The sequence below is a fragment of the Aplysia californica genome, unplaced genomic scaffold, assembly GCF_000002075.1.
Source record: "Aplysia californica isolate F4 #8 unplaced genomic scaffold, AplCal3.0 scaffold00083, whole genome shotgun sequence".
Lineage (NCBI taxonomy): Eukaryota > Metazoa > Mollusca > Gastropoda > Aplysiida > Aplysiidae > Aplysia > Aplysia californica.
Window position 1 is genome coordinate 533,503 of NW_004797353.1, and position 19,072 is coordinate 552,574.

The 19,072-nt window shown below is 40.8% G+C and overlaps 1 protein-coding gene across 1 annotated transcript; it reads left to right on the forward strand.

Moving 5' to 3' along the window:
• The first annotated feature begins 1,344 nt into the window (after positions 1–1,344).
• On the forward strand, positions 1,345–11,352 carry LOC101858476. Its single transcript, XM_005094497.3, has 5 exons — positions 1,345–1,761; positions 3,892–4,055; positions 4,615–4,778; positions 8,497–8,682; positions 10,180–11,352. Exons 2-5 carry the CDS (start codon positions 3,906–3,908, stop codon positions 10,754–10,756), a joined length of 1,077 nt encoding a protein of 358 aa, XP_005094554.1. The 5' UTR covers positions 1,345–1,761; positions 3,892–3,905; the 3' UTR covers positions 10,757–11,352.
• The last annotated feature ends 7,720 nt before the right edge of the window (positions 11,353–19,072 follow it).

The window sequence follows — 19,072 nt, forward strand, 5'->3', positions numbered from 1 at the left end:
ACACACACACACACACACACACATACATACATACACACATACCCATGCACATACACAAATACACAGTGCTCATATACACAAACACACAGTACTCATAGATTAGACTCAACAGCTTCCTAGACGAAATCTCATCAAAAGACGATTTGAGGATTTTCAAAGATTCAAAAGGGAAACAAACGTTATTTTTAAAACCCGTTTTATGTATGGCCTTGTGTCCTGCTCTTGACCATAGGAAAGAGGTCACAGGCGAAAAACGTACTGTGTCACTTGAACTGCCTGAGGTTTCGTTGTTGGTTGTTTGTTGTTTAAATGTTATGACTTTTATTGACGGGAGGGCGTTTTGTTTTTATTTTTTGCTGTTATTGTTGTTTGTCTGCTTGTTGTTGTTTGTTTTTGGTTGTTGTTTTTTTGTTCTTTTTTGTTCTTGGTTTTTCTTTTATAGGGGTGGTGGTTGGGCAGTGGGGTGATAAAAAGGGAGGGTGGGGGAGGGGGGGGGAGGAGGAGTCATTTATTTCTATATCTCCACGCTGCAATAATTATTGCCAGCGATGCATGTCACTCTTCCAAGCACGGCGTCAGACATGTTTATAATTTGAAAAGGATTCTCGACAGTGTGATCTTTTGTATTTGTTTGTAAACAGTCGCAGCTTGTGTTAGTGTGTTATGAGTTTGCGTCCTTGTGAGTTTGTGCGTATACGTGTGTTGTGTGTGTGTGTGTGCGTGCGAGTGTGTGTGCGTGCGTGCGTGCGTGCGTGTGTGTGTGTGTGTGTGTGTGTTTGCGTGCACAGGAATGTATTTGTATGTGCGTCTGTATGTCTGTATGTCTGTCTGCCTGTATGTCTGTACCCTGGACCGAGAAAGTTGAGAGAGGAAGAATGGAAAGAAAGTTTACTATAAGTATTTACAATCTGGTCGCAGCTATTTTTCTCTTTTCAGGACTTTAACATGAACGTTCACACAAAATGACAGCCTTCTTTATTGCCCAAAAAAGTAAGCTTGTATGTACTTCCCTTTGTTGCTTCCTAATATGGTAGGCTTTTCTTATTTTCATGGTCCACTACTTGCCGTCCTAAAGTGTTGGTCAACTCAACAGTTTTGTTGTTGTGCGGTACACGGCTTTGGGTTGAAACTGGGAGGTCCAAAACCACGAGACTCAGTGGACATGTGTTCAAAGTACCCGTGTTGTGAGCTTGGCGTGAATATCTCGCTGGTTTTGCTGATATTCTCCCCCCCCCCTTTCTTTCCCACACCTGCACACAGACACACACACACACAAACAAACAAACAAACAAACACACAAACACACCCACAAACACACCCACATACTGACAGAGAGAGAATACACACTCACAACACACACACACAAACAAACAAACAAACAAACAAACAAACACAAACATACACAGACATACACTTAATCACTCACTCACCTCTGGTTTGCCTTTGAATCGTTATTGTTCGCCTAACTGACCAACCAAGTGTCATGGCGGCAACTTGAACCACGTGACCTGCTTCTATAAGTATGGGTTCACCCGAATGTTCAGGTCCTTTCAAGTCGCGACATTTGACAGAGGCAAGCAGCCTTAAAATTTATGCGACTGTTTTTAGCAAACGACAGAACTCACAGAGCACAGCAAGCTTTCCCTATCTCTTGTGTGTTTTTGGTCAAGAGTTTTTAAAAGTGATTTTTTAAAGTGATTTTTTAAAAGTGCGTTCTCCTAATTGTGTTCAAAACCGCAGGGAGGAACCAAAATCTTGATTGTGAGTATAGGAATATTTGATTTTTAATGCTCACTTTATAAAAACGTTTCAGCTTCTACAATTTTCTTCCAAGATCGTGTGGGTATGTGGTGTGTTGGTTGCCTTCACCGTGGCGAGCAGAAGGGTCGAACCCCATCCCTCCACGTGATCTAAATTGTGTTGATGCAGGTGTATAGGTACAAATGTATTTGCTTAATTATAAGTGTTAAGCTCATTTTGTGTTTATATACGTGTAGGTCTTCATATTTTGTGCGTGCACGTTAACATATTATACGTGTGTATATAGATAAAATAATATGTATATACGTTTACTTGTATACACGAAGTGAACCATTTCATTTTGTTATATTATTAGTAACACTATTGGTGGCAAGATTTGCCATCTACTAAGAACTCTCGTTATTCCTGTTAAATGTATTTCTGTATGTAGTCTGAACACGTTTCCTAATTGTCTTGAAATCACGTTCTATATTTAGAGGATGTTTCGAGTTGGGTTTTGTTGTGGGTACTATCTGCGATGCACTCTTCTGTTCCAAGAAAAATACACAGGAATATTGTTCAAACTGCTTTTGAAATTTCAAACTCACCAACGTTGACGTACAATATCATAAAAATGAGTTGGTAGGGCCATAAAATTCCTACTCAATCAACGAATATCATAGAAGTGTGTAAAATGCAGATAAAATCCTTGTTAAATTTCGCACGGCGAAATTTGCATCACAATTAATCTGCAATAGTTCAGCAAAGGGTCGGCACTTACTGTGACAAGGTCCACAGAGCAAACTATACAAGAGTTAGGGTTATGGTTAGGTGTTAGGGTTAGGGTATACACCGCTCAAAATATCCCCTCTTTTGTGTGTTGTTGGTCAGCCGGCCCTCTACCGAACTCATTCCATCTCTCGTTCTGTGTACGGATGGTTGGAGAGTACAACTTTAAGTCCTGCTTGTATTTCCCTGTTTCTGTCTTGCTTCTGGTGTGGTTTGCTCCTTCTTTTCTATCAAAACATTTATTGTCTTGAGCTCTCCTCCTATTTTGTTTGTTACTCTCTTGTAACACCTAAACCAACGGCACTTATATGACCTTATTTATTGTGTAAAAAGTTGTTCGCGCATCCGATCCGGATATTGGTGATTGCCATGTTAGTGTGACAACTTCTTTGGCCTTCGGCATATTGTGATAAGGTGGCCAGTTCTTTCCACGCCACCTTTACTTCCCAAACTCGGAAGTCAGGTACCCATTACTGCTGGGTGTGAAGGTGGGGGCGGAAAAAATCCGTGTCGCAACCGAGGCTCGAACCCAGACTTTCTGCTCTATTTATGTAAGTGCAGTAAAACCGCAAAACTAAAACTACAAATTAAACAAATCTCGTTCTGTCCACAGACGTCCTGAGGCGTCGGTGGCTTAGTAGTTAGTCTGCCGGACCCGTAATCGTGAGTTTGCGGGTTCGGGGGTTCCAAGTGTCAGCTGTCCGACGCTGTGCCCTTGGGAAAGGCACTTTATACGGATTTCCCATTTGGCTCGTCCTTTCGGAGGAGGACATTAAACTCGAAGGTCCCACCTCTTAAATAACCTATTAGTGTTGATAACCTGTACCATTTCACCATTTTCACAAACGTTTCATAAGATTAAAAAAAAATAAAGTTATAGTTGTCGATGTCAATATAATATACACTGAAATTAATATTGTAAATATTTATGTAAATACGCATGTTAATACACCTTTTTTACATATTTACACAGATTTCACTACAAATGTCTGTTTAACATAGCAATAGATTTTCGGCTATAAAACTTGTTGCCACGTACATTACCAAAATTGAGTCAATAGTGCCGTAAATCAGTCAATCTGTCAAATCAGTCAATCTGTCAAATCAGTCAATCAATCTGTCAAATCAGTCAATCAATCTGTCAAATCAGTCAATCAATCTGTCAAATCAGTCAATTAATTTGTCAAATCAATCAATCAATCTGCCAAATCAATCAGTCAATATGTCAATTCAATCAATCAGTCAATCAGTCATTCAATCAATCAGTCAATCAATCAATTCAAGCAAGCAAGCAAGCAAGCAATCAAACAATCAATCAATCAATCAACCAATCAATCAATCAATCAGTCAATCAATCAACAGACGCCTCTATCATCATGAATCCCAATCTGTTACTGGACACTCGGAACATTCCCCTGGAGCTGAGAGTGTTCCCCGTCCTGCCCAAAGCCCGCCCCTCCCGCCAACAACAGGAGCTCTACATCGAGTTTGTGGACGTTGTGGCGAATGTAGCTGAACCGTTAAAAGTAAGTTGTTTTTTTTTTGGGGGGGGGGGGGGGGCAGAGAGGTATTTTTGTGTGATTGGTTTGTTTGCTTTATTCCGGGGGGTTGTGGGGGGGGGGGGGGGTAAGAATTCTAAGGCGCTCGCAACTGCATAAGATCATATGAGCGCGCTGGACACGCACATTAATAAGCATTTGCAGTTTGGTAGGAATTGATTTTGAATTTTGCCCGGATGGCGGCTGAAGCCTACTCTTATCGATTGTCTTGTCTTCGTGTGTCTTGTCTTCGTGTGTCTTGTCTTCGTGTGTCTTGTCTTCGTGTGTCTTGTCTTCGTGTGTCTTGTCTTCGTGTGTCTTGTCTTCGTGTGTCTTGTCTTCGTGTGTCTTGTCTTCGTGTGTCTTGTCTTCGTGTGTCTTGTCGTCGTGTGTCTTGTCGTGTGTCGTCGTGTGTCGTCTGGTCTGTCGTCGTGTGGTCTGTCGTCGTGTGGTCTCTCGTCGTGTGGTCTCTCGTCGTGTGGTCTCTCTTCGTGTCTCGTCAGTCGTGTCGCATTGTTACAACCTTGTCACTCTTTTCTCCCCCCAGCACGAGCACTTTATTGGTGCGAGCACGGACAAATGCCCGCTGTGTGGAGTCATGCCAGGAAAGATCATTGTGTTTGTGCTCACCCCTCTGATCGACCTGGAGGACTATTTCGCCACGTACAACGTTATGATGAACCCGCTGGTGGCTCAAATATTCTTCGAAAAGTAAGCTGACTTTGGTGCACCGTTAGCTAAGTTGGTATCATGCTGAACTAACTACGAAGCGGCGGACTCTGGTTTGATTTCCCCAACGAGCTGTTATTGAATTCGAGTTGTTTCGGGGGAATTTTTACGGCCTTCCATTAATCTGTCTCGGTCCTATCAGAGATTTGCGTGTGGAGTGGTTGGCGGGTGCCCTGGTGTGGTTTGCTTCTTTCCTATCAAACATCTATCATCCTGATCTCCCCTTCTTTTATTTGTTACTCTCTTGTAACACCTCTAATCTTCTGGCCTGCCTTCATTGGCAACTTCCTGAAGAACCGTTCCTTCCAGGTTCGCGTCGGATCCTCCCTTTCAGACCCACACCAACAGGAGGAAGGAGTCCCCCAGGGGAGCATCCTTTCTCCTCTCCTATTCAAAATTAAAATAAATTCCATAGTGAAAACTCTCCAAAACAGCATAGACAGCTCGTTATACGTTGACGACTTCTTGATATGCTGCCGATCGAAAAATCCTCATTTGAGATCTATGGAAAGGCAGCTGCAAACGCAGCTGCACAAACTTGAAACGTGGGCAAACAACGGTTTCAAGTTCTCCCCGTCAAAGACGGTTGCAGTACACTTCTGCCGAACAGGCAGACGTGTGCTGCAGCCGGATTTAACACTATACGGGGAAAGGATTCGACAAAAAACTCACATTCATACCACACATCAAAGACCTTCGTGTGAGGTGCCAGAAAGCGTTAAATGCTTTGAAAATTCTATCGAATCCGGAGTGGGGCGGGGACTCAAAACACCTTCTCCACCTGTACATCTCCCTTGTCCGGTCTAGGCTTGACTACGGCTGTCAAGTCTACGGATCGGCAAAACCACACGTCTTAAAAATACTAGATCCAATACAGAACCAAGGACTCCGCCTCGCTCTGGGGGCTTTCCGCACTTCTCCGGTGGAGAGCCTCCAGGCCGAGGCCAACATACCACCACTCTCACTCAGACGCACACAACTCTCACTACAATACGCAGTTAAACAGAGCTCAACACCGGAAAATCCAGCGCACAACAGCATTTTAAAAACAAATCCAGAAACCATAAACAAATTCCAAAACAACGAAAAACTCATCAAACCCCTCGGCCTCAGAATCCTTGAGGACCTCAAAAACTTAAACTTTTCCAAACAAGACATCCAACAAATTCTTTTCCCCGACCTCCCTCCGTGGCACCTCACCAAGGCAAAAGTAGACTTACAGCTGACCACACACAACAAAGAAAGCACAAACACCAAAACTTTTCAAACAGAATACAAAAAACTATAGATAAATACCCCTGTGCGGAGCTCATCTTCACAGATGGCTCCAAAAAAGACAATGAAGTGGGCGCCGCAGCCCTATCTTCCAACAGTACACACCAGAGGAGACTCCATCTTGAAGCCTCTATTTTCTCTGCGGAGGCCACTGCCATTGACATGGCACTGGACGCTGTAGAAAATTCTCCTAACAAATCTTTCCTTATCCTTTCTGACTCTCTGTCTTGCATCACCTCACTCACAAACTACACACTCTTACACCCAAAAATAGTTAGGCTACAACAGAAAATCCACACACTATCCGAAACAGGAAAAAACATCATGTTCGCATGGATACCCAGCCATGTGAGCATCCGAGGAAACGAGCAGGTAGACGACCTGGCGAAGAAAGCTTCATCCCTTCTGCTGGGATCAACGACAAACACTCTCCCACAGACTGACTTTAGAAATAAAGTCAAAAAGTACACCTCCAGTCTGTGGGAGAGCCACTGGGAAAACCAGAAAAATAATAAACTATATGAAATAAAACCCAAATTAAAACAGCGAAATCCTTCGGACCTCTCCAGAAGAGACGAAGTCATTTTTACTCGATTGCGCATCGGACACACGGCCCTGACCCACAAATACCTCCTACAGGGAGATGAGAAGCCGTTCTGTGTCGGATGCGGCACAGATTTTACCATTAGACACATTTTAACAGAATGTCTAGACTTTGGAGAGATCCGAAGGAAATATTATAAATGCAAGAAATTGCAGGATATTTTTTCCGTCGTTGTTCCCAGCAGAATTTTAAATTTTATAAAGGCTATTGGCCTTTATGGCGAGTTGTAGAGTGAACTTGATATTTAAGATTTTTATTGTTACTTAAAAGAGTTGTTTTAAATCACAAATGTATTTACACTGAATTTAAATATTTTAACTTTTTAGCATTTTAAAGTAAATTAGTTAACCAGTCGTGAAGTGAACTTTTGCAAAGGTGAACAACTTGTGTTTCGCGCGCTCATATGACCTTAGCAGTTGCGAGCACCGTAAAACCTTATACTATACATAATCTTCTGGCGCTCATATTATGACCTTATGCAGTTACGATCGCCGTAAAATCTGTACTAAACCATCTCCCCTTCTTTTTTATGTGTGTTACTCCCTTGTAACACATAATCTTCTGGCGCTCATATGACCTTATGCAGTTGCGAGCGCCGAAAAACCTCTACTAAAACTATTTTTTTTTAAACATCTATCGTCTTTATCTCCCCTCCTTTTCTGTTTGTTACTCTCTTGTAACACCTAATCTTCAGCACTTGTGACCTTATTGCGTTGCAAGTGCCGTAAAACTCTTGCTGAAACTAAGAGATGGGCGTTGAATTAGGAGTGTCAACTCAAATAAAGGTAGAGTTAAAAGGGGCGTTAAACCTACACGAAATATCCGTTAGCTCAAATGGTATTATCCTGGACTTCGGAGCGGATTGCCCTGGTTCGAATCTTTGACTGAATGCGCTTGAAAACCGGTCGTTTTGTTAAGTTTCAAGACTCTCGAACCATTTGGCTTAGTCCTATTGAGGAAGGACGTTACATTAGGAGAGGTTATAAGGAGCGTTAAACCTATACAATGAAATAACGTAAGTTACTTCCATCGCTGACATTATTTTTTATACCTCGGGTCGACTCTTTCAATAAAATAAAAAAATTGAGACCAGCGTTTGTGGTGTAGCAATTTGGTGCTTCGCTGCCGCACCCAGAAAACCCGAGTTTGATTCCCGATTGAGAATTTTTGAGATCTCGGTCTTTCTGCTGGGATGCTGTATCCCTCTCAGCCTTGCTTGGCACTGGCAGGCAGGATCGGAAGCCCACCTCCTTAATGACCTAAATTGTGTCAATGAGGTGTAAAGATATCTACATTCTAAATAAAAAGCTCGATAAATTCAAGGGAAGGGTTGAGGGTGGGGCTTTTTAACACTCCAGGCGTAGACAAAGCTATGATTATGATTGACACCATGCCAATTTGCATCAAATTTTTGTTTTGTAACAAACTTTTGTCTAATTAATCAATCGTCGTTTTCAGTCATATTCTAAGATACCGTACTGACGATGTCTGCGGTGTACTGATTCAGATAATAGTTTCGTCTATTGGTTGATTCTCCTTTTTCCAGCATCAGTGGCGTAGCGGATAGGCGCTTCGCCGTTGCATGCAGAACACCTGATTTAGATTCCCATGCGGATTTTTTTTAAATGGAGTGTATCAGTCTCTCTGCCTGGACGTTGTATCCCTCTCAGTCCGCTTTGGCCCTGGCAGGCAGAGCTAAAACCCCCGTCCTAGATCTTTAATGATCTAGATTCTGTTGATGATTGTGGCGTAAAATAAACCCACATTTAAAAAAAACTTTTAAAATATTCTTATAAGTCTGCCCTGTGTTCTCATCTCCAGGTTGTTGCAGGGTCTCATCGACAATAATGTGTGGGAGGTGAAGTCAGTACTGGATGAAGGTCGTGAACTATTGGAGCCCAGGCAGTGCGCTATGATCTTTAGCACTGTTCTCACCAGAGGTCACATCACAACGCGTCTCTTGCTGGACTACGGTCTGAAGCGGAAATTCCCAGGACTTGAAATGGGGTCAGTTGGTAGATTGGTAGTGATGAGATGTAGAAAGAAAATCGAATTGGTTAGCGTCAAGAGATCGCTGTAAACAACTGTTTGACTACACAACTTGATCATTGTCAATTTCACCCCTCCCCCCCCCCCCCCCCCCCCCCCCAATCCATCGAAAAAACACAAAAAACAATATGCCGAAGTAGACTTTTCCTGCACACACAAAACAAAAGGAAACAAGACGACCCCCCCCCCCCCCCCATAAGCAAAATGCAAAAACAAAAACGAAACAGAACCCATGCAAACAAAACCAACAAAATAAATTCATAAAACTATAAAACAGATTAACTCCAACTGTAATGAAAGATAATCAAGGTGAACCTTTCTTAACTGGCTTGCTGCGTGGGTCTAAACCTTACATATGACAGTGGATGATGTATCACGTCCTCTCATAAATTTGCTTTCAGGTGTGTACTCTAAGCTATACCTCCGGTCTGTGGGAGACTCATTGAAAAAAAAAAAAGAAAACAAATTATCCAACAAGCCCAAACTGGGTCCATGAAAACCTTCGGTCCTCTCCAGAAGAGACAGTCATTTTTACTCGATTAGGCATCGGGCACATGTTCCTGACACACAATAAATACCTCATTCAGGGACAAGAGAAGCCGTTTTGTGTAGAATGCGACACAGATTTTACCATTAGACACATTTTAATCGAATGTCTAGACTTCGGAGAGACCCGGAGGAAATATTTTAGATGCAAAAAATTGCAAGACCTGTTTTCCGTCGTTAATCCCAACACAATCCTTGATTTTATAAAGGCCGTTGACCTTTACGGAAAATTGTAAAGACATACATTTTTATTTTAAAGCGGATTACCATTTTAAAGACTATTTTACCTCAATTATTTTACTTTTAAAATCTGATCGTTGACTCGAACCAAGTCGTGCAGTGGCTGTTGTGAAAGAGATCGACTTGTGTTTCGCGCGCTCATCTATGACTTTATGCTGTTGCGAACGCCGTAAAACTCTCACTAAAACAAAACAGGGTGTGTACTCTACCTTATCGCCTTTTTCGTAATGATCAGTGTAATACATATATAGTATACATATCTTTGCCCTTATTCAAAATTGTACGTCGGAACTAAACATTTGTTAAAAATGTTATGCAGCTCGTCTGTTTGCATTTTTATTATACATGTATTTGTATTTGTATACGCTATTGTAAAACAAGTTTCCCAAGGTGGTGAATAAAAATGTCCATCCATCCATCGATTTGTCTACCCATCCATCCATCCATCGATTTGTCCATCCATCCATCCATCGATTTGTCCATCCATCCATCCATCCATCGATTTGTCCATCCATCCATCCATCGATTTGTCCATCCATCCATTCATCCATCGATTTGTCCATCCATCCATTCATCCATTCATCCATTCATCCATTCATCCATCCATTCATCCATCCATCCATCGATTTATTTATCATTTATCTATTCATCTGTCTCTTACCTCTCCAGATTGCAGGCGATTATATTCTTCACTATCCTCGGTACAGAGAAAAGCAAAAGGAGCAAAGAGCTCATCATAAATCTGCTGCACGAGTACGACATACTGAGACAGTCCGACAAAGAGGAGCTCAGCCACACACTCCAGAGGTTCCAGCACATCATGATACCGAACTACCCGCAGGAGGAGGTGATGGAAACGTGCCAGAAGGCTCTGGACACGCTGAGCCAGCCCAAGTCTCTGTTGTCCATGAGCCTCCGAGTCGTGGCTGAGAAACTGGGCCCGATGCCTGGCAGGAGGAAGAAAGTGAAGGATCTGAGACTGCCCAGAAACATCGAGACGAATCTGTTGTGGGCGGACATTGCTAGACTTAACCCCATGGACGTGGACAGTGGAGAACCTCTGTACGTAGAGGACGACCTGGACATGGAAGACATTGAACAGATCCGGGAGGCGAGGAATCGAGTGCCCGGAGCCGCCAATTCTAAACCCGAACTCGATTACGTAATGATTGACGAAAGTGACCACGATTCTGATTATTCTGATTATTCTGACGACGCTGTCGAAGACATTGATATCGCCCATTAGATTGTGGACAGCGTGTGTGTTCTGTGTGTTCTGTCCAAATTTTAAAGTTTTATTTGTATAAAGTTGTGTTTATCTCCACAAGGCCATTTTTTGCGCGATCGAATGTCGAGACAAGACGTCAGTTTTGCGTTTTGCAAACCGAACATTTGACCTGTCACGCAAAAGATGCCTGCCTATGTTTTTTTAATCAGTTTGTTTTTTAATCAGTTTCTACGTCTGTTTTGTAACTTTGTCACTTCAAATTTTAGCTTCTTCTTTTTTAAACATTTTTTACCTTTTACAGAGCTAAAGGACAGACTTCAAGGCCTCAGGAGCATAGTGACCTTACAGTGATCACAACCGGGTTGATATTGATTTTCCCAAAAACCTTTAGACATTTTGAAATTCTGGAGACTCTGTTTTGTCAATTTGCCTCTCAATGCACAAGTCTTTTGACGTAGTTCTGACAAAAGTACGGAAATAAGTAGGAGGCATTTCCAATAACTCAATTTCTTGGAGTCACTTCAAACTGGTCCATGCTGAGACATACGATAATACGTATCTATTTCCTTTTTTTAAAACTGCCTCATCACAAGTGTCTTTCATTTTGACTTTTGGGTTCTTGAACTTAGTGTTGTGAGTTTTGTGGGGTGTGGCGTGTGATTTGTGGTCTGTGTTCGTTTTTTGGTGTGTTTGTGTGTGGGGTGTTGGGTGTGTTTTATTTTGTGGTGTTTTTGGCGTCTGGTGGGAGTGGGATTTTTAGTGTCTGGGTGTGTTATTGGCGTCTGGTTTGTGGTGTGTGTGGGTTTTTTTGGTGTCTGTTTTTTTGGTGTCTGTTTTTTAAGTGCCTGTTTTTTGGTGCCTGTTTTTTTTTTTAGGGGTGCCTGTTTTTTTGTGGTGTCTGGTTTGTGGTGTGTGTGTTTTGGTGTCCCGTTGTTATTCTGATGTGGGTTTTTTTGTGTTGTGTGGTCTTGTGTGGTTTATGTGTTGGGTGGGGTTTGTTTGGGGGGGGGGGGATTGGGGGGGGGGGGTGTTGAAAGCCCATTACAGCGATGTGTAGATGACAGTCTTGTTTCTGTCAGCTGTTTAACATGTATACAAAGTTGTATTGATTTAGTCTAAATTGTGTTAAAAGCTGTTAACCATCTGCTGAATCAAGTTTTGATACTTTCATGATGTGAAATTTAACCATGTTATTTTTTAATCTTCCAGGAATTGTTTTTTTTTTTTGTGTGTGCAGGAAAGTCTACTTCGAATATGGGTAAAGTAAAAGCAATACAAAGATTTTTAGAAGGCGAATATATCATATGATGAAATATTTTTTTTGCTTACCCTTACTTTATTTCTATTAAAATTATCAAAATTTTTCGTGCCCAGTAAAAGCAAGTTATCATGGTCTTAAATTCCCCAGTAGAGATTTGCTCCGCGAAGTATTGTACAGTTTCATATTTTATTATATAATTATGCGTAGCGAATGTCTTTTCACTTCCTGACACAGTCTTTCAGAAAAAAAGTTATGCTATGTTCACACGAAATGCTACTAAATTATGTAACCAAAATGTTCAGCAGCATGTATGACTTCGTGTGAAAATCAAATTTTACTTTTTAAAATGAGTCATTGCCCGACTTGCAACATCAACACCTGGAATCGTATTTCTCCTCAACCAAAATTTATATGTGAAACTGTTTTGTGAAATTGTCAATGTTTACTGTTTTAATAATAAGGAAATATGCAGTAATCTTTTCAAAGAAATTCCATATGTACAACTGGGATGCCATCGAGCAACTTGGAGGGAAAGTTAACGTCCCCGAATAAACGATATTTTGTTTTTAGACTCCAGATGAAAAGGGAGAGCAATCGAGGTTGTCTATTTTTATTTGCCTTCGTATTTCATAATTTTGTCCATTATGCTACTTCAAAAAGTGTCTTAGTTCATTCTGCAAACTTTTCACTTAAACAGCCGCTCGAGAAAAGAACTGTCAGCAATTTATAAAAGACCCCTGAAAGAAACTTGTCGGCAACCATTTTCTGTAACTTCTTCCCTTTTCCCACAATTTTCTTTGCAATTAGTAATTTGTAACATTGTGAGAAAAGGCCTACCACGTCTCAATGTAAGCTATTACCATCAATACAGTAAATTAATTTAGGTTCGCCATTTTAATTGCATCTTTATCACCAGTGTTTTTGTTGCTTGCCGTCTGCTTTGTTTTCTATCCGATTCGATGACATACCACCCAAACTTTTTCTGGGGCATTTTCCCGTGTATGTCTACAACATACAAGCTGATAACTTGTTTATTATTTAATCTACAAGATGTGCATTCAAGACCCACCCCCCACCCTCACCCCCACCCCACCCCACTCCTCAACCTGCTGCAATGTACAGTGTAAATAGAAATATACATATATATATATATATATATATATATATATATATATATATATGTCTCCGCCATATAAATATAATATAATCTACTATCTGTCATATAAATATAATATAATCTACTGTCATATAAATATAATATAATCTGCTGTCATATAAATATAATATAATCTACTGTCTCTGCTATATAAATGTATTTATAATCTACTGTCTCTGTCATATACATATAATATAATATACTGTCTCTGTCATATACATATAATATAATATACTGTCTCTGTCATATACATATAATATAATCTACCCTCTCTGCGTAATACATATAATAATAATCTACCCTCTCTGCGTAATACATATAATATAACCTACCCTCTCTGCGTAATACATATAATATAACCTTACCCTCTCTGCGTAATACATATAATATAACCTACCCTCTCTGCGTAATACATATAATATAGCCTACCCTCTCTGCGTAATACATATAATATAACCTACCCTCTCTGCGTAATACATATAATATAATCTACCCTCTCTGCGTAATACATATAATATAATCTACCCTCTCTGCGTAATACATATAATATAATCTACCCTCTCTGCGTAATACATATAATATAATCTACCCTCTCTGCGTAATACATATAATATAATCTACCCTCTCTGCGTAATACATATAATATAATCTACCCTCTCTGCGTAATACATATAATATAATCTACTGTGTCGTATATTTATGAAACATTACAGCAGAAGAGTATGTGGGTGCAAGTGCACAGTTGGTGGGGTCCACTGATGTTTTGCTTTTTAAAAAAATCATTGTCAACAACCTGTGTCTGGTTGTGAAGTGTTGCTGTTTGGTCCTAATTCTTGTCTCTCCCCTTGTTGTTTCTGTCCAGCCGCTCTTTCCCAGCACGAAATTACCTTTACCTTTGCCGTGCCAACTTATTTCGAATTTTTCCAACTGTGCCATACGTTACTGACATTCTATGAGTTCATTATGCTTTTAAAGAATGTTTACTTTGGTATGAATGTACGTATGGTCTTAATAAATCGTATTTAATTCCTTTGAAAAGGATTTGAGTTGTGAATTGTCTTTCATGCGATTAATTTTTATTCTAGAAATGTTTTAAAATGAATTGGGGATGCGACATGACAATGTCCTGGGGTGGCTTTTGCATTATTTTTTGTTTTGTTTTGTAGGTGGCTGTTTCCTTTACTAAATAGAATTTTCTAAAGTTGAAAGGTCTGTGTCAGCAGCTCTTGAGCTTACTGAAGCTTTTTTCCTTTTTATTTCTGATACTGAATATACATTTAAACTTCGTAAATAAATGTCCCTCTCCTTTTTGGACAGTATCTTGTAGTGCAATGGTTTCCATCTGCCAAACTGAAATTCGGGGCTCGTATACTTAAAAATTAGAACTTTTTTTGTCTTCCACAAGTATAGATCTAGCTTCCTCTCGGTCCTGTCTCAAAATTCAAATACCAAGCCTACTTACATAGTTTCTTGCTGGGCGCTAAGCTTAAAATAACAGTGAACACTCTACTTTCCATGCAGTCAGTGGCATGAATTCCACCTGACCGGGATTTTAAAAACACTCGCATTTTGAAGGGGGAGACGGGGCAAGAGGAAGTGTGATGGATTTGGCGGGTAGTACAAGAATTTTGTGCACGTTCGGACAAAGAAGGGGGAACTGCTTAAGACACAGTGGGTCCTATTTCAGTGGATTCTATATTGCAGTGGATCTTGTTTCAGTTTCACTTTCGAGTGCTGACCTTGGCCTTGGCGAACCCGCCATACATCACCTGGGAGAACGAAAAACGGCTCTTGGTATCAATATCAGCGTTACACTACGTCACGTTTCCGTGAGACGCCGTGCGCTATCGATATGGAGATGAGTTCGGCTTTCCGTTAAGCCGAACAGAAGACGATTGTTATTTTAATAAAATATATTTACAAGCAATGGGAGGAGGTTGGCGATGAGCTGGGCATAGGTGTGTACTGATATATTTATCAAAGGAGCCTCTCTCTCCTCTCTCTCTCTCTCTCTCTCTCTCTCTCTCTCTCTCTCATTCTCTCTCTCTCATTCTCTCCTTTTCTCTCTTTCTCTCTTTCCTGTATTTTCAGAACAAACGTAGACACCATAAACAAATTAAAAAACAATGGAAAAACTCATTAAACCCTCGGCCTGAGTCCTTGAGAACCTCAAAAACGTACACTTCTCCAAACAAGATCCAACAATTTCTTTCCCCCGACCTCCCTCCGTGGCAACTCATGAAGGCAAAAGTAGACTTACAGCTGACCACACAAAACAAAACATGCACACACACACCAAAACTTTTAAAGCAGAGTACCAAAAAAACAACAACCTAAAAGTAGAAAAATACCCCGGTACGGAGCTAATCTTCACAGTTCAGATGGCGCCAAATTGGACTCTACTGTGGGCGCGGCAGCCCTATCTTCAAACAGTACACACCAGAGGAGACTCCATCCCGAAGCTTCCATTTTCTCTGCAGAGGCCACTGAAAATTCTCCAAACAAATACTTCCTTATCCTTTCTGACTCTGTCTTGTACCACCTCACTTACAAACGACACCCTTCTACACACAAAAATAGTTAGGTTACAGCAAAAAATACACTCCTTGACTGAAGCAGGGAAAAGTATCGTGTTCGCATGGCTACCTAGCCATGTGGACATCCGAGGAAACAAGCAGGTAGATTTCCTGGCAAAGGAGTCCTTATCCGTTCTGATGGGATCAACGACGCTCTCCCACAGACTGACTTGAAAACTAAAGTAAAAAAACTACACCTCCAGTCTGTGGGAGACTCATAGTAGGAATCAAACCAACAACAAACTCTACAACATTAAGCCCGAACTGGATCTGCGAAAACCTTCACCCCCGGGGCGGTGCCACTGACTGAAGTGTCCTTAGGCCATTCCCAAAGGGAGGACATTTCTCTTTCTGGTGCACTGTAGAATTGTAAATGGGCTGATCTAACAATGTCCTGCTCATAACGGTGCATGAACTACAACAGGGAATTGCTGCCTTTTCTTTCCTAATCCTTACTATCATTTTCCTCTACTTCTTTTGTATGCTTGTCACACTCTCGTGACCCGCTATTTTCGGGGTGCCTTGATAGTCGAAGCAGACTTTGTGCTGCTGAAGCTAGAGAGGTGAGCAGAGTAAGTCCGATTCCCTCTAAGGACTTCTCTGTTGTCATCCACCCCTTGGCGCTCATATAACCTTATGCAGTTGCGAGCGCTGTAGAACTTCTAACTAAAAGGAAACCTTCGGGCCTCTCCGGAAGAGACGAAGTCATTTTTACTCGATTAAGAATCGGACACCTGGCCCTGACACATAAACACCTCCTTCAGGGAGATGAGAGGTCATTCTGTGTCGGATGCGACACAGATTTTACCATTAGACACATTTTAACAAAATGTCTAAACTTCGGAGAGACCAAAAGGAAATATTTTAAATGCAAAAAATTGCAAGAAGTGAACGTGTTGACCCAAACTGGACTGTGCAATGTGCTGTTGCGAACAGAACCAACCTATTTTTCGCACGCTCATGTAACCTTATGCAGTTGCGAGCGCCATAAAACTCTTACTAAAACAAACAATCTCTCTCTTTTCTCTCTCTCTCTCTCTCTCTCTCTCTCTCTCTCTCTCTCTCTCTCTCTCTCTCTCTCTCTCCTTCTCCCTCTACCCCCCTCTTTTGTCACTATGCTCTATCTGTGTCACATATTTTCATAATGCAGCGCCTGAAACGTACCGAATACAAAATGTGTGGCATCCGGTTTACTTTGGCCACGGTGTGTATGTCTGAGATGTACTTAGCGAAAGCGACACTGAAATAGGATCCAGCGTGTGGGAACCCTGAAGGCCACACTCTACGCCTTAGCACCAAAACCTACAATTAAGTGATTTTTACTTGCTTTTCTGTTTCTCAAAGTATTCCATTCAAGGATTAAAAATAGTCAGTTTTGGGAATCATTATCAATTGCCTAATCACAGAAATGGCAAATTAGAGTGAAATTGGGATATCTGAGGCACCATTTTCAAAAGCTAAAAACTCAAATCATCCATGTTATCTAGGAACTAATTACATATTTGTAACCTGCACCTACACCTAAGTAAAATGATGCTAGCTTTTTTTTAAATGGTAAATATTGATAATTTTATAACTTTTAGAAGATGTGCATATTAGCGAGCGATAAAGTCAAGAAAAAGTTTTTTTTAATCATTAAAAATACTTTTTTTTTCAGAAATTACAAAAAGCTAGCGTACTTTTATTTGAAATTACATGGTGAACTTCCCCTCCAAAATTTCATGTCTTTATCTTGAACGGTTTTTGAGTTTTTAGCTTTTAAAGTCAAGAAATGAACATTTTGGGAAAAGGAGCAAAAACATCTCAAAATTGTTCTCTAAAGTATTGTATTGTATATTACAGACATTATGGAGCTATCACTTTGAAATAGATCTTTGGGAGTACTTCCATCCGATTTTGCACATTATTTTCAAGGAAAGTTTCTTAAAGCCAAGAAAACATTGTCTGTACCCAAACTGGACCCCAAAAACTCGTGTGCGGCCTTAAGTCATTTTCTTAAAATATTGCTGAAAATAAAATTCTGCTTGCCTGCCACCCTAATTTGACGACGCTAATTTTAAAAATGTAATTAGTCTTTGTCTTCTTGAAACACAAGCTCTGAAATCACCATTTAAAAATTTCCCCCAGTCTAGCCGGGTGACGTCACGCAAACCGCCGAACCCGAGTTGGCGACGGCGAGACGGCATTGAGAGTTCGCGACCTCAGTGCTTTCTTGTCTCCATTTTTAATAACAGTGAAAACAGTTCATAGCAAAGAGGGAACTTTAGAAGAAGTCACATTTTCACTGTTTAAAAAATGGAGGTACGACAAGAAAGCCCTGAGGTCACGAGTGGATAGCGAGGCACCATTCTCATTTTTTCGGTGTAAATGAAAATTTTTGAAATTGTATGGGTTTCACGCCCCTATCAACACTATTAGGTTATTTAAGGAGTGGGACCTCCTAGTTTAACGTCCGTCTCCGATAGGACCGAGCCTAGTGGGAAGTTCATGTAAAATGTCTTTCCCAAGGACACAACGTCGGACCGAGCTGAGGCTCGAACCCCCGAACCCGCAATCTCACGATTACGAGTCCGGTAGCCTAACCACTAGGCTACCAGCGCCACCTTTTCGGTGTAATAATAATGTAGTTTGGATTCCGATGTGTAAAGCCAACTGCGCCGATCGGTGTTTAAAGCCACCTGCAGTCTGCCAGCTCTATGTGGGGCAAGTCGGAAATCATAAAGGAAATTTTTCACCGACCTGCACTTACTAAGTCAGTCTCTGAAATCGGCGTTCTCTATGTTTTCGCCCTTGGGCTTGAATGAGTACTGCAACGTATTAAGTACGGAATGTTGAGATTAACATACGTTTAGTGTTTTCGGAGCAATATCAATGTAGTAAAAATAGCCTATAGACTCTACATGACACAAGACATCAATATCACGGTCACCCAAAACCAAACAATAACACAAAACATCTATATCACGGTTACACAAAACCTACCCACACATAGATCAAACACAAGATATCTATATCACAATTACCCAAAACCAAGTTAGAATAGTGAGCGAAAGAGCAACTTTATTCACCACAATAGGAGAAACAATAATTAATAAAAGAAAAAGACAATAAAAATTGAAAGGTCCCTGCATTGCACGATTAAATTAATAATTTAACAATAAACGTATCCGAGATCATAAGCTTACAAGTAAAATGTAACTCTGGGCTTTGAGAGAATGAAAGGAAAAGAAAATAGACAACCAAGTACACAATGTGTATAATATGTGTGTGTGTGAGTGAGTGTGTGTGTGTGTGTGAGTGTGTGTGTGTGTGTGTGAGTGTGTGTGTGTGTGTGTGTGTGA

Bases quoted from the DNA above. Each gene is read 5' to 3' on its own strand.
- LOC101858476 (XM_005094497.3), top strand. From the start codon at position 3,906: ATGAATCCCAATCTGTTACTGGACACTCGGAACATTCCCCTGGAGCTG. The intron at 4,779-8,496 runs GTAAGCTGACTT...TCTCATCTCCAG, and splicing joins GCTCAAATATTCTTCGAAAA to GTTGTTGCAGGGTCTCATCG. The intron at 8,683-10,179 runs GTCAGTTGGTAG...TTACCTCTCCAG, and splicing joins TTCCCAGGACTTGAAATGGG to ATTGCAGGCGATTATATTCT.